This window comes from Terrapene carolina, unplaced genomic scaffold (genome assembly GCF_002925995.2).
Source record: "Terrapene carolina triunguis isolate 2854851 unplaced genomic scaffold, T_m_triunguis-2.0 Scaffold68, whole genome shotgun sequence".
Taxonomy (NCBI): Eukaryota; Metazoa; Chordata; order Testudines; family Emydidae; genus Terrapene; species Terrapene triunguis.
Genome location: NW_020664419.1, coordinates 10,184,192 through 10,199,068, shown reverse-complemented (window position 1 = coordinate 10,199,068; position 14,877 = coordinate 10,184,192). Strand labels below are relative to the sequence as shown.

The 14,877-nt window shown below is 43.5% G+C and overlaps 1 protein-coding gene across 1 annotated transcript in view; it reads left to right on the top strand.

Annotated features, from left to right (window-relative positions):
• CCDC3 (coiled-coil domain containing 3) overlaps positions 1-13,060 on the top strand; it is a 75,091-nt gene extending 62,031 nt beyond the window's left edge. Inside the window, exon 3 of the mRNA XM_024212520.2 lies at positions 11,818-13,060. Coding sequence (XP_024068288.1) covers positions 11,818-12,093 — 276 coding nt within the window. The 3' untranslated portion in view covers positions 12,094-13,060. The remainder of the gene's footprint in view (positions 1-11,817) is intronic.
• Positions 13,061-14,877: the final 1,817 nt, after the last annotated feature.

Below are 14,877 nucleotides of genomic sequence, written 5' to 3'. Positions count from 1 at the left end.
ATGGCATTTATAATGCTTTAGGTTGGACAGCATTGCTTCACTTCCCACTCCCAAATTGTTGTAAAGTGCTGCCATGTCTCACCTCAGAGCTGGCTGCATTTCTGTGGTGAATAAAGCAACCTACTGGTTCAATAGTTCATAGGGCACTTTGGGGCCAAAGGCACCGCATAAGCATAAGATTTTTATCATGCCTCCAGAACAATGCCTCCAGTAATAGCTAGGCAGGTGACAAACTGAGACAATTTATTAATCAACTTAAGTGTCTTCACTAATAATCAAAACAACTCAGCACCTACAAATTGTGCACAGTTTGTCTATGCAAAAATATGTGAATGTTTATCATCCCATCCTCCCTCATGTTCAGAGCTTGTTCGTTTGCTTGCTTCGTCCACCTGTTACATCTCCTCTTAATCTAAGACATCAAACTCTGTGGGGCCTGCTTTTTTACTAATTGTACAGAACCTAGCGCAACAGAACCCTGCCCTGGTTGAGACTTCTTGGCACTAGAGTAACACAAAAAAATAAATAAGAATGAAAAACCCATCCTCATAAAAAAAATCTTCTGAGCCAAGTTTAGCCCTGGCATAATCTGGTGCAATTCCAGTGATACTATACTGATGGAGATGGATATTTCATTGATACTGATGGAGATGTGTTTGTTTACCCAAGAGTTGAATTTGGCCCTCAGTCTTCACTGCATTTAATGATGGTGACTTTGAATAATTTTGTATGCCCCCATCCCCACTGCTGTCTAGTTACCCTAAGGTAGATAGTTTAACATCCCTATTAAAGAGATTAAGAGAATATGTAGCTTCTAGGAGCTGTTGTAACACAAGACCTGCAGTAAGATAGTCTTTTAAAGGTCTGTGTAATGGGTCGTTCAACTCACCACCTCGGCACCTCCTGCTGATCGTCCTGGGAATTAACTCGGGGTTGCCAGTGCGTCCTCCTCAGGTGGTATCTCACCTGTCATCACTTCTGTCTCCACCTCCAAGACCCGTGTCGCTCCCCGGACCACATCGTCCTCTTCTGGACATAGCCCTCCAACCGTGTCCCAGAGGGTTCTTCCCCCCTCTGGGGGACCAACAATCCTCAGTCCTACCACATGCCTCAGTGGCAAATTGCAGTCCAGGTTCTAGCCACTCATCTCAGTGGCAAATTGCAGTTCATACACTGGCCACACCTCTCAGTGGCAAGTGGGGGCAAAGGCGGGGGGGGGGCGGGAAGGTTACCCAGGACCACCCGCTACTCCAGGCCCCAACCCAGGGACCATACAGACGGCAGCCATGTACTGTCCCTCCTCCAACTCTGCCGTCTCCTTCCCTGGGCCACTTCCCCAGCACCTCCTCTGCCCTTGTATCCAGTTTGGCAGCCGTCAGCCTGGAGCTCTCTCATACTCTGCTGACCCTGCCCAGCATTGCTCTGTCCATGGTCTTCTAACCCTCTAAGCAGCCAGTCCTCCTCCCTTGAACTCCAGGGAGTGACTGCCCTCTGCTGAGCAGTCCCTTCTTATATGGGCAAGCCTGGCCCTGATTGGCTCCTCCAGTAAACCTTCTCCTAATTGGCTGGCACAATAAGCCTTTTCTTTATTGGCTGCCTCCTGCACAGCCTCCCCAACGTTGCTTTAACCCCTTGCATACCAGTGAGGGGCAGCCGCCCCATTACAGTCTGCCATGACCATCATGCGTTCAACAGATATGGATGCTAGTTTCTTGACTTTTAGTTGCAAGATGCCTGGCTTTTCACACCAGCGCTTCCTAATTTCCATGCAGCCAGCACTCTCAGGCCTTGTCTACGCTACAGAGGCTTTGCTAATACAGCGATACCAGTATAGCTATGCCAGCAAAGCCCCCCAGTGTGGACACAGACTATGTCAACAGAAGGAGTTCTGCTGTTATAGTAACATCATCTCCCCAAATGACATTAGTTCTGCCAACAGAAAAACTCTTCTGTTGATGTAGCTACATCTACGTGGGGGTAGCGGGTTGCCGGCATATGGCTTTACTGGCTATATCAGTTATGGGGAGTGATTTTTTCATACCCCCACCAACAGACCTAAGCTGACAAAACAGTACTGTTGACCTGGCCTTAGTTTCAGTCAGTGATGATGAACACAACACACTTCCATTTCTAGGTCATACTGTTTTTATTCCTTCCTTGAAATGTTGTTAATTCGGGGGGAATCGTTAAACGAATCCTGGTGAAAGATAAGCGAAGTACTGTAAAACAAAACTTTAATGGTGTCAAGTTCACACAGCATCTTTCAATCTCAGGCCATGTCTACACCACAAAATTACGTCAACCTAACTTACGTCGGCGTATGGCCACTGCAGTTATTATATTGCTTGTGTGCGTGCAAACGTGGCTCCTTGTGTCAGTGGTGTGCATCCTCACCAGGAGCACTTGACTTGTATCTATTGTATTGCCAGTGTGGGACATTGTGGGATGGCTTCTGAAAGCCAGTAACAGTCTACGGAAGCAATGCAGTGTCTACACTGACACTGCGTCGACCTAATTACATCCACCCTGACTCTACGCCGCTCAGGGAGGTGGTGTTTTCTAAATTGGCGTAAAGAGGCACTTACGTTAGTGGGAGCCAAATTTAAGTGGAGCCATTTCTGCAGCTAGGTCAATGCAAGGCAGCTTATGTTAACCTAACCGTGTAGTGTAGGCCAGGCCTCAGAAGATAAACATAGGCCAAAGGACACTGACAAATAGTTTTAGGCACAATAGGGCCTTGTAATAATAAATGAGTGTGAGGAAAAAAATAACAGTTAGAAAAGTTTATGTGAATTAAAAATAAAATGGATGGAAAGGTTTTATTACATGTTTTATAGAGTATATATTATATAGAGTCTTAAATCTGAATTAGAATTGTACTAGGGCATAAATCTGAAATGAAAATGACTATTAAAAAAGGAGGAAACATTAGCAGTCTAATTTCAGTATCCAAGCTGAGTGAAATGCAAAAAGTCAAGAAACAGCATATAATGTGAACTAGATTATAAAAATCCTTTCAGTTATCATCAAAGGTGCTTTTAGTAACAGAGGGAAAGGTTTTATCCTTACTCAAAATGTGATTTTTATCTTGACAATGCCCCTCTAAGTGTAGTTCAGAAGCAATCAACCTAACGCATGCATCCCATGCCCTATGCTATACCTTCCTTTGTTGCCCTGGGGATGGGGCAGGACAGGGAGGTACCTGCTACATTCATCATCCCTGCCCCGTCCCTGATGGGAATCCATGCAAAAGGCTGTATTACCCGGTCCATGCTGTGGACCTCCACTTTACATGGTCAGCCACACTGGAAGAGAACCTGGAAATGTAGCTCCAAGGTGGGCCTTCAAAAGGCCTGGGCTCAGGCTGGAGGCGAGAGAGATAGGAGTTAGGCACTAAATGGCACTTATACATTTGTACTGCAGCATGAAAACAAAGTGCTGGCAGGGTGCTAAATTATCATAATGACCTGAACTCGGAGGTTAATAAGAACATCACAGAAAGTGTTATTTTACTGGTAATTTCCAGTCAAGACAACACTAGGAATACAGGTCTCAACAAACAGGTATGCAAGACCTCACCCACCCTCAGGGCTAAATCTATGGGAATGTTTATGCTAGTCTCCCGCCCAACCCCATACGTTAAAATCCTTAACGTGAATGGTTCTCAAGCTACAGCACCGGGGAAGCTGCCAAACAACTGGAAGCATATTTTAAATCTAAAAGGCAATAGATATTCCTTGCCTCAGCTCTCACAGGGTGCTCTGCCCCTTGCAGGGTCAGACCCATACAGTGTAACGTGACCATGTTACAAATGTTAATACACGCAAAAGGAAGACGAGTGCTTTAATCACCAGCCCAAATGGAGACTCCAGAGATGTAGGTTCAGTTCCCAGGTCTGCCACTGCAGTCCTATTGGACCTTGGGCAAGTCATTGGTGGGCAACAGATAGCAACTGGGCACCTAAGTCCCAGCTGAGCCCTGGAAAATCAGCTTAATCTCTCTGGGCCTGAATTTTAAAGGCATTTAGACACCTAACTCCCATTGAAATGAATGAGAAATAGATGTCTAAATACCTTTAAAAGTCTGGCCCTCCACATCACCTCTGTAAGATGAAAATACTTCCTTCCTCCCACTCTTTGTCTTTCCCATTAATTTAGATTGTCATCTCCTCAGGGGAGGGACTGTCTTTTGGTTTCATATCGGTACAGCGCCTTGCCCGGTGGGCCCCCCCCCAATACCTGACTGAGTTCAACTGCGATACAAATAGGAAAACTGATATACATGGAGACAATAGCGCTCCCCTGCCCCAGTCTCAGTAGAGGGGCCACGGGCTGAACAGGACCTGGAATCTGTAGTGTTGTCTCTTCCGTAGAAGTGCTCCTTGCAGCTCAGGGTTCAAAGCATAGTGGGAAGGCTGCTGATGGGGTCCCCAACACTGTGTTGTACCTATATGATGGACAGAGGGGGCTCTCAGGTGGTCAGGCTAGCTCCTTTCATCAGCACTAAATCCACTCAAACCCAGCTGTACTGTCCAAAGCAAATCACCATTTATTCATAAGAACTCAGAAAGGCTGGGAACTTGAAGACAAAGATGAGGATTTTAACATTGGATTCTGGGTGGGTACTTGTTTGTAGTAAATATCGGAGACATCCAAACACCCCACCAGAAATGAAGGTTGTGCTTTCAAATTAATGGGCTCTTTGTTGTAGATAAGTTTTTCAAGAAGTCCATCGTTGAGGTTAAGAACATGGTTCAAAAAAATAAGAGCAAGTTGTGGAGTTTTTGCCCTTTCAAACACTCCCTGCCCCCTCAAAATCCAACAACCCCTCTTCCCCAAAACAAGACAGTCCTGCCTGTTGAGTCAGTGCATTCTGGTGAAGCAGCTGGCACATTGGCAACTGGGAAGTAAGTTTTGTCACAATTTGTAACCAGAGATCGCATTTTCCAGAGAGAGTGCAGGCAGCAGGAATCCTTGGCCTTTTCGCAGCCTGCAATAGGAATGTCAGCAACACATCCTAGCAAGCACAACACGTGCCTGGGAAAACAGCGCTTTGGTCAATGCTGCCTGCATCAGGCTCCTTAAGTTATCACTCAGGCAGCTTGTTGTCGCTACAGAGGGGGGTTAGCCCCAACTTTAGGAGAATTTTAAAACTTTATCACACATGGAACCTGAATTTAGGTTCAGCCTCTCTGCCCCAGCTTCTAGGACAGGGATGAAAGGTTGGGTTTTTTTGTTTGTTTTTGGTTTTTTGCAACTGAAATAGTGAGAGACACCGCTACCCCTTTTTTAAGAAAAATGAATGCTGGTCTGCTGGTGAACAGTTGAAAAGGCTATCCTTGCTCCTGGGCTAGTTCTTCGTGACTCATGCTTTGAGGAAAGTGAATGCTTCACGTTGCTCTTCAGTAATCTGCTGATGGCTGGAAGCGAAGACAGCAGTCATAGGAAAACCATCAGGCATCAGACTATCAAAGCTGATGTGGGCTTCTTGCACTTGGAGGGTCACCACAGTAAAGGGCCTTAACTCTTCCCTGACAAACACATACATCTGCACCTAGGAGTCAGTGACAGGCATCCATATAGCAAGGATAACCATCAAACTCCCCTCCAATGCACACAAACACACCCAGTCCCCAGCCAGCCTCTCCGTCGGTACTTTACATGAGTTTCCATAACCCTCCCACCTGCCAAAACCCTCCTTCGCTCCCTGCATCAGTGATAAGCAAGCGGTCACGGTTTCCTCTCACTAACTCCTGCTGACAGGGGCTGAGGAGGCAGCAGGCTCAGGCCCACCCATGGCAGGAGGCAGCACTTCAAATCTGAAATCAGGCCGTGTAAACGATCCCGCTGATGGGCTCAAAGGAGTCCCCCATCCAGCCTTCTTCAGCCAAGGCAGGGGGTAGCATTTTGTGGGTGATCTGCATCATGTCTTATTTACACTGGGGCACAGAGAGAGCCCTTCTCCTTGCTGGGCAGACTGACAGGGCTCAGTAAATATATCCTGTATAGAATTAAAAAATACAGAGCGAGGTTTGGCTCCCAAGTCTTTCTAGAAAGAGTGAATCAGTTCTTTCTGTGGTTAAACAAATAAGGAGCCAGAGGTAAGTGTCTGGGGCTGGCTAAGGTGTCACGAAGCACCTAAGCAACATGCAACAAATCTGACCAGCTTCTCCTGGTCTCGGTGATTTATGGCATGGACGGCAACTGGAGATAAATGCTGGGATGCAACAGGATCTGCTGTAGGGGAAGATACAGCATGTGCAGTGCTTAATTCGTAATGAAAGAGGGGCCAGGGCTCAAGCAATTAAGTGCAGGGACTCAAGCAATTTTTTTACTTTCATAACTGATGCAGCAAGTCCAGAGGTGCCAGCCCGGCACAAATTAAAGCACTGAGCATGTGCAAAGGGAGCGGCTAATCCCTGCAGCTACTTATCTATAGCATTTGCACCACATTCCCAGAGAGCACAGATGTCATTTGTTCCATCAGGCACTCCAGCTGCTGTTGGTGCGATCTTGGTTTTGGAACTCTGTTTTTGGGAAGAAAAAAAAATTCTGGACTGTGCGTGCTGCTTAAGGGAGAGGCTGAAATCTCAGCCAGAGCAGTTACTTACATGTGCTCCCTTTGAGCAGTGAGGATATCAGGGAAGTAACCATCTCATCACTGAGGGGGCCTACTTTTTAAAGCTAGGACTTACTGCGGGGGAGGCCCTGATTCCTTTAAAAAAAAAAAAAAAAAAAAAAAAAAAAGAACCCCATAGTAACAACAGAATGCAATAATAACAAACATCCGTCGACATCGTGCCAACGAACAACGTGAGTAGGGATGGAAATTTTTGGCCCAGGACACCATGGCAACCCTCCCCCAACTCTTAGAGTACCAGAGTAGCTTTATTATCCACGGAGAGCAGAGGAAACCTTGTTTCATAGGTTTTAAGGCCAGCAAGGACCATTATGATTAGGGGTCTACTAAATTCGGCGCCGTGAAAATACATTATGGACCATGAAATCTGGACTCCCCCGTTAAATCTGGTCTTTTGTGTACTTTTACCCTATAGTATAGGGTAAAGTATAAGGTAAAAGTATACAAAAATACACAGCGTTTCTCAAACTGGGGGTCCCAACCCAAAAGCCTATTGTAGGGCAGGCGCGGTATTATCACCCTTACTTCTGTGCTGCCTTCAAAGCTGGGTGGCCAGAGAGTGGCGGCTGCTGGTTGGGCACCCAGCTCTGAAGGCAGCGCCACTGCCAGCAGCAGCGCAGAAGTAAGGGTGGCCTGGAATATACAACTGTATGAACACATCTGCGAAATTTTGCTCTTTATGCCCTGACCAACCCGCGAAAGATGTGTGATTTTGTTGCAATTTAAGTAGACCCCTAATTATGATCATCTAATCTGACCTTGTGCATAACACAGGCTGAAACTACTGGTTGAAGGGAAACATATCTTCTAGAAAGACATCCAGGCTGGATTTAAAGACTTCAAGTGATGGAGAATCCACCACATTTGAAAATCTTGTAAGTAAGTTCATTGTGTGTGGTTCTATCTGGAACTCAATTTATGTCTCTCAAATAGATGAAGGGTTGAGTTGGTACTGCTGGGGTTTGAACTTGTGGCTAACCTACTTGATCTCTTCTATGCCAGCTTAATCATTTGTATACTGTTCATAATGTATAAATGCTACCATTGTGTCCCATTGCCTTTGACAGCAGAGGGATCACTGTTCATTATGCCGTTACTACAAAGCATCTTTGTGATTCAGCCATAGGAGAGCAGAGTCCAGTGCTTCAGCCATTCAGAAATCAGCTTATGTATGAAGTACAGATTTTATAAATAAACATAACGTGTGTGCACATGCTATAAAAGTGCTCATTCTTGCAATCGCATTAGCAAAAGCAAGTGTTGTTTGATACAATGCTGGTTGTTATTGGCTTGAATACATTTTGTTAAGCCTGTGGATGGAGTGAGGCTTACAGGCAGGATACATTTTTAAGACAAAATATTTCAGACTAATACTTGGACAAATGAATCTCTGATTCCACAACAATAGACTCTCTGGGCTAAATCCTGAGAGGTGCTAGGAACCTGCAACTCTGAGGAATTTCCCATGTCCATGCTACACCTCTACCCTGATATAATGTTGTCCTCGGGAGCCAAAAAAAATCTTACCGCATTATATCCAACTTGCTTTGATCGGCCGGAGTGCGCAGCCCCACCCCCCTGGAGCACTGCTTTACCGCGTTATATCCGAATTTGTGTTATATCGGGTTGCGTAATATTGGGGTAGAGGAGTACCTGTCCTTACCTGGGTCCTGCAGTAGATTTGACTTCAGGCCACCCTTGAACTTTGCTAGCTAAAGAAACCATGGAAGAGAAAGAGATTCCTAGCAGAAGTCATCTCAAGAAGAACAGATTGTTCTGAAGTGTTATTGGCTAGAGGTAAACACAATACCAGTAGAGCCCAAAAGTGTAATTCGTAAGCTGTTCTAAGCAATGTGTAGTGCTGCATCCTCAGTCTGGGGTCACTTGGCAGCATCGCTCAGTTCCATTAGAATGCATTGTAACTAAGTATTCCTTTCAGAAGGGGTATCTTATCTGTTTGGCTTTAGAGGCTCTGTGGGACTGGTAAGCTATCCACTCAATTGGCAGTGTTGTTCAGAGGTGTGAGTGGTAATGAGTGATCCCATTTACACTAGTGTAATTCTACAGGACCTAAATGGGATCACTCCACATTTATAAAAGTATAAAACTGGGCAAAATGTGGCCCGAAACCGGTCTATATTAGTGGAAAGCTCAACGGGTTTGGAAGCCACTTTTAACGGCGGCCCCGTCTATGCTACAAGTGGGTTTTTCTAACCAGCTGGCAACGCAGTGGTGATTTCCAGGCTCATTGTGTCTCAGTGATTTCCAGATCAACTGTGCTCTGTGCACAAGTGGAGAGGATTGTTTTGTAACTGATAATCATGCAAATGGAACCAGGGATCAAAATGTCAAGCTGGTTTCGGTCTAGTACATGCCTCAACAGCAGCAATAAGAAGTTCCTCAGGACCAGTTCTGCCCTAGCTCTTGTGCAACCACACTGTCTTCAGTAGATTTACATAGGGTTCGCTGGAATTTAGTAAACAATGCTGTCGATGATGCACAAGGAGGAATAAAATCCAGCTCATACACATAAGTGTATTGGCTGACAGCCTAGCAGAAGTTGAAGATATTCCGATACAAGTGACACCTTCTAAGAAGATAGCGCAGATGGATAGATTAATAGTAATCAAAGCTTATTTTTGTCACTAACGTCAGCAGTCAGGGATTCTGATACACAGTGTACAGCTCTTGGGTAACAAGGTGCCATTCTGACAGTCGTTTCTCACATTAGAACCATAGGAATTGCCAGACTGAGTCAGACCCAAGGTCAATCTAGTCCAGTACCTGTCTCTGGCAGAGGCCAGCACTGGATGCTTCAGAAGAAGGTGCAAGAAACCTCACAAGAGGTTGAGATGGGATAATCTGCCCCCCCGTGAAAGTCATGTTGTAATCCCTAATAGCTAGGGATTGTTTTAAGAAACTGCAAGTGAAAGCTGTAAACTTGATTTAAGATTATTCTTACATGTTCAGGTTGAAGCTGCGCAGGGGACTGGGAAACATGAAAGCCAAGAATTACTGGCTGTTTTCAAATAGCTTGTGGATATAGCTTGCAATATGCATTATTGGAAAAACAAAGTCTCCTTTTCTGAACAGCATTTGGCCCTTTGTTTTGGGGTTACCATTCTCCTTGGCATGCCTTTATAAAGCCGCTCTGGAGGGAGTGTGGTCACTGCGAACGGTTCCGTCCCTAGGAAAGTCTTGGGTCTCGTCTGTAAAACGGACTGAAGCAAAGTAGCCAGCTGCAAGTGGAAGCTGCTGCAATGTTACCCCGCAGAGGTTTTTGATGGCTGGCGGATTTCCAAAGCATTACATTACATGTCCACCCACCACCTCCTGGTTTGCAGAAAAACATTACAAAACAAGATGGAAAAGATAGTGTATAACAGCATGTAATTATTCATGATCTCTGCAAGTATTCACGTATTTATTTAGATTTCAGTCTTATTAAACGCCACACCAAAGGAAGCCTGTCCAAAGCTCTGGGAGCCCTCAATGCCTATTTAAGAAACAGAAGATGATTGGAGATACAAAGTAAAATTTAATCAAAGAAACAGCATTCCTTTCTCTCCCCTCCCCCAACATTTGATGGCCTGTCGTGACCAGCGCAGCTTAAAACTCCAATCAGACTATTAAAATTTAAGAAACAAAATGCTCTAGCAGGGACTTCACTTCCTCCAGTCGCTACTGTACTTCGGAGTTTATTGGTAAGATGTACAGATTTACTAACATGATGCATTAGGAACTTAAATCCTTTGTTTCTCTAAACTCTGCCCTGAAACCATGCCTGGGTTCCAATTTTTGTTAGCACTAGTTTTCATTTTTAAAATTGATTTTTATAACCTTGTTATGACAACCACATACACGGGAGGTGAAACCTTAAACAAAGGCTGAAATAAGAGGAAAAACCATACAGAGAGCCTATAAACCAGAGATACAACAGCACTGTTGAATCATTACAGGAGAATGACACAGAGTGATGTGGCCATGTGATAGTATTTGATACATTACAAACAAGTTACTTAAATATTTGATACTATCTTTAAAAAAATATTCATCAGTCCATTCCTCAGCTTTACAGATCTACTCAGACTCTCTCATCCTGGAGGATTCCAAAGTGCTCTGCAAATTATGGCAGCATTCCGGTCATTGTCCTGCTGAAGTCAGTGGGAATTTTGCCTGAGTAAGGACTGCAGGAGTGAGAGGAGATTTATACATTCAGGAGCACTAAAATGCAGCAATCAACTGATGCATTGCACATTGTGCAACAATGGGGTTGGATTGGGGGAGGAGAAAATTTTTGACCAAGGGCAAATGTCTACTCTTAAGAATAAGGCCATGGGCGCTTTAATGTCCACACGGAGATGACATGATCTTACTTTTTAAGGTCTCATCTAAAAGACCCATATGTAATAAACTGCATAAAATCTGGGGGAAGGGGGGGGGGGTTAAACTTTGGAAGGGCAGAGTCCAAACTTGCCAGGATTTGACCTTGTGGTTCCAGGCAATGTAGGCACATCAAGTGTGAAATTTAGATCATTGTGCCATCCTCTTCTGTCTCTAGTAGAAAGAACAAGAGGCGGGCTTGAACCAAAACCTGAACTTCAGAAGGGTTTAAAAAAAAATAATAATCAAACCCTGCGTCTGAGTATAGATTTTACAAATGGCAGAACCCAATGGGATGAATTCAAATCCCAGATCTGAAACACAGAGCAGAGACAGGCCAGATTGCCTTCTTAAGTTCAACTAAATGCCACTGATGACCTAGACCAGTGGTTTTCAAGCTGTGGTCCGTGGCCCCCTGGGGGTCTGCAGACTATGTCTAAGATTTCCAACGGGGTCCACACCTCCATTTGAAATTTTTTAGGGATCCACAAATGAAAAAAGGTTGAATACCACTGACCTAGGTTAACCTCTTGTAGAGCTCATTAAGGTGATGTTGATAGCTAATGTTATTAAGATCTGAAGTAGTTTGTTCTTATATTCAGAGAAGACTGAGGGGTAGAAGATTTTAGGAGAAAACTGCAAGATGAGGAGGAGCTTCCGAAAGCGACCATCCAGTTGTGGGGTGTTCCAGCAACAGAATGTCTGGGGAATTTACATGTGCCTTCATAGTGCAAGTGGCTTCCTGGCTTTGGTTTAGAGCTCATGTGTCCTGTTTCCTTTCTACTCTTCCCTCAGCTCATGTGTTCTTCGGTCCAGAAAGCCCTATTTGAGGAAGAGGATCAAGTGAAGAAACTGCAGCAGAAGGTGGCAACCTTGGAGAAACGCAACAAGCAGCTCCGAGACCGGGTGAAGAAAGTCAAGAGGTCCCTCCGGCAAGCCAGAAAGAACAACAGGCACATGGAGCAGATAAACCGAAAGCTCAGTGAGAAGCTCTCCTCTGCAGGAGGCCAAATCCCACATATTAACTCTTTAAAGCAAGAGAACTCTCATGCTACCTACCTTAAAGTATAATGCAAGGTTTAGGGCACAAGCCAATGATATTGGTGACTTAGGGCCTGATCTCATGCTCCTTACACAGCCAAATACTCCAGTGGGAGTTTTGCCTGCATTAGAGTGCAGGATCTGGTCCTCACACCTTGTCTACACTGGCATTTGAACCATGTATGAAAAACAAATTGGAACTCTGTTTATATACAGTACTAGATAAGCAGGATCCACACTAGATTTGGCTGGACACTGTAGACTGGACCAAGCTGTCTGAAGAGTGCGTCCAAAGAGTCTGTTTGAGCCTTACGGGGATTGCAGCATCAATACACTTTGGCTCCATTTTCACTGCCCAGTCTAGCAATATTTGAAACCAGGTTACCTGGACCTGTGTCTAGGATTGGATCCAGCTCTCAGTCAATGGGCATCTTTGCACTGACTTCCAATGGGAGCTGAATCAGGACCATAAAAAAAGATTTCAGATCCAGTTTTCAAGCAGGCTTCAATTTTCAGGGTAGACAAGGTCTCCTGTCTTGTAATCACTGTTTTAAGACATGGAGGTTGCTGGGCAACCTCATTTACCTAGGTTTAGATACTATAGAGATCACATCAATATCAACAGGGCATTAAGGTAGTTTATATGTGTATATATTTTAAAATCCTATAGAAAATATTTTTATTACACATTTGATATAGTCTAATTTCTTAAAGTACGAAATAAATCCTGTTTCTTGGAGGCAGTCATCCCTTAAAATATATTTCCCAACATTCCTCCTTAGGCACTGCCAAAAGAGATTAGAAACTGAATTATTAAAATGGCTTAAGTTAAGGCAGCAATCTCATTGGTTGACAAGGATGCCAACCTTGTGTATATACACATCAGTTCATGGCTTGGAATTGGTTAGCCAAATCACCGCTCTTGATATCAATACGCCATGGAAGAGTAATGAAAATAAATAAATAAAGGAAGGCGTTCGGTGTATTTCCCCTTTTTGTTTTTTAATATTTATTTTATAATCAATTTACGTGACCTGAATACAAATACACTTAATATTTGCAACTTTAGGACAGAGGCAGACAGACTTTGCCCAACCAAGGGCAACACTGACAATTTGCCAGGGCTACACCTGACTTGCATAAAAATGACCAGATAGCAGCTTATCTTTATTCCAGAAATGTGGGCCATGGAGGTATAGGTCCCTGCATGCAATGCTTGATCTGAACCCCCAAACCTTACTAGACTATCCAGATCATGGCGGAACATTGCATGCTGGGACATGTAGTCTCCACAGGCTGCACCTCTGTACTGAAGAGAAGAGCAACCACAGGCTGCATTGGGCTCATGCACCATCCTTGCATTAGGACCTAGAGGGAGCCTGTACCAGCTTTTATACAACCATTTGTATCAAACCAAGCTGAATTTGATACTTAACTGTTGCTTTGGCTTCTAGGAAGCAGCTGAAGCTTAGTTATCTTCTAACTCTGCTCCCCTTGGAAACAGAAGCATATATTTTTCTCCTGAAATAATACTGGCATTTCTTAAAAGTCTGACTCTTCTATAAACTGCAGCAGCTTCAAATTGTCTGCCTGTCAAGTCAGCATAATTCAGGTTGAAATAGTACAGTTTCTGGAGAACTACTACAGACCGAAGGTTTTCTTAGCATCCTAAAAACCATCAAAGGATTTTTACTCAGTCAAAAATAAAATCCAGAAGAAAGTATCTAGGTTTTGTGTTGTTCCTATTTTTAAACTGTTTGAATAAAATTAACTGTTTTCTTGGCATTGGTACTAAAATTCTGTGTTTAATTTTTTTAAATAAAAATGTTCCGTGTTAATCACGTATGTTAGTAAGGCTGATAAGATGTTACTAATACAACTAGATTTTCATTTAAAAATGACAAGGTGATTTTCTATCAAAACAAAATTTTGCAGAATATTTTTGTTTTGGTCAAAACTTTGTTCATCAACAAAAATACTGAAGTTTCTTGTCCTGTTTTGTTGGGGAAAAATACCATTCTTTCATTTTTAAACTTTTTTCCTCTTCTTTTCCAGTGGGGAAAAAGTACAAAAAAGCAGGAGTGTTTATTTCCCTCTAGGAATTTCAAAAATTCATTGTATGTTTGATCAGTTGGTTGAATTTTTCGTTTAAAAAAAAAAAAATTGTGCAAATTGAAATTTGAAAATTTTCACTTTTTTTTGGACCAGCTCTAAAGATGTGGTCTAGCGGCCTGAACACTGCACTAGGAGGCAGAAACTCCTTAGTTCTGATCTTGACTCTGATCCTTATCCTTCAGAATCATAGAACTTAAGAGTTTTCAGAAAATTGTGTGTGCACTTTGCACATGCATACAATAAATGCCTTGTTTTTACATGGTTACTATGGTCACACTTTGAATCCGGATAACTAGATGTACCAGTTTAGGTGTGTAATTGTAGCACACATGATTCACAGAGTTAAGATCAGAAGGGACATTAGATCATCTAGGCTGGGTGTAATTTAATGACCTGCGATATACAGGAGATAGATTACCCCCGAACTGAGCCCAATAACTCATGTAAATGGCCTTAAACTCTACCTCATTCTCCCCTCTGTAAAATGTGGATACTACTACTTACCTATCTGGCCAAATAGTGAGAATTACAAACATTATCTAGACTTACTGAAGCGATACGTATTATTAAGCAGACTACATCTGAGTATGCAGATACTGGGAGATCCACATTTCACAAATACCCACTAGCTTCGTAGCTTGTATTACTTGTGAGATATGTGCATGTACTGTATTTAGTAAGGGCTGAAACATGGAGTCC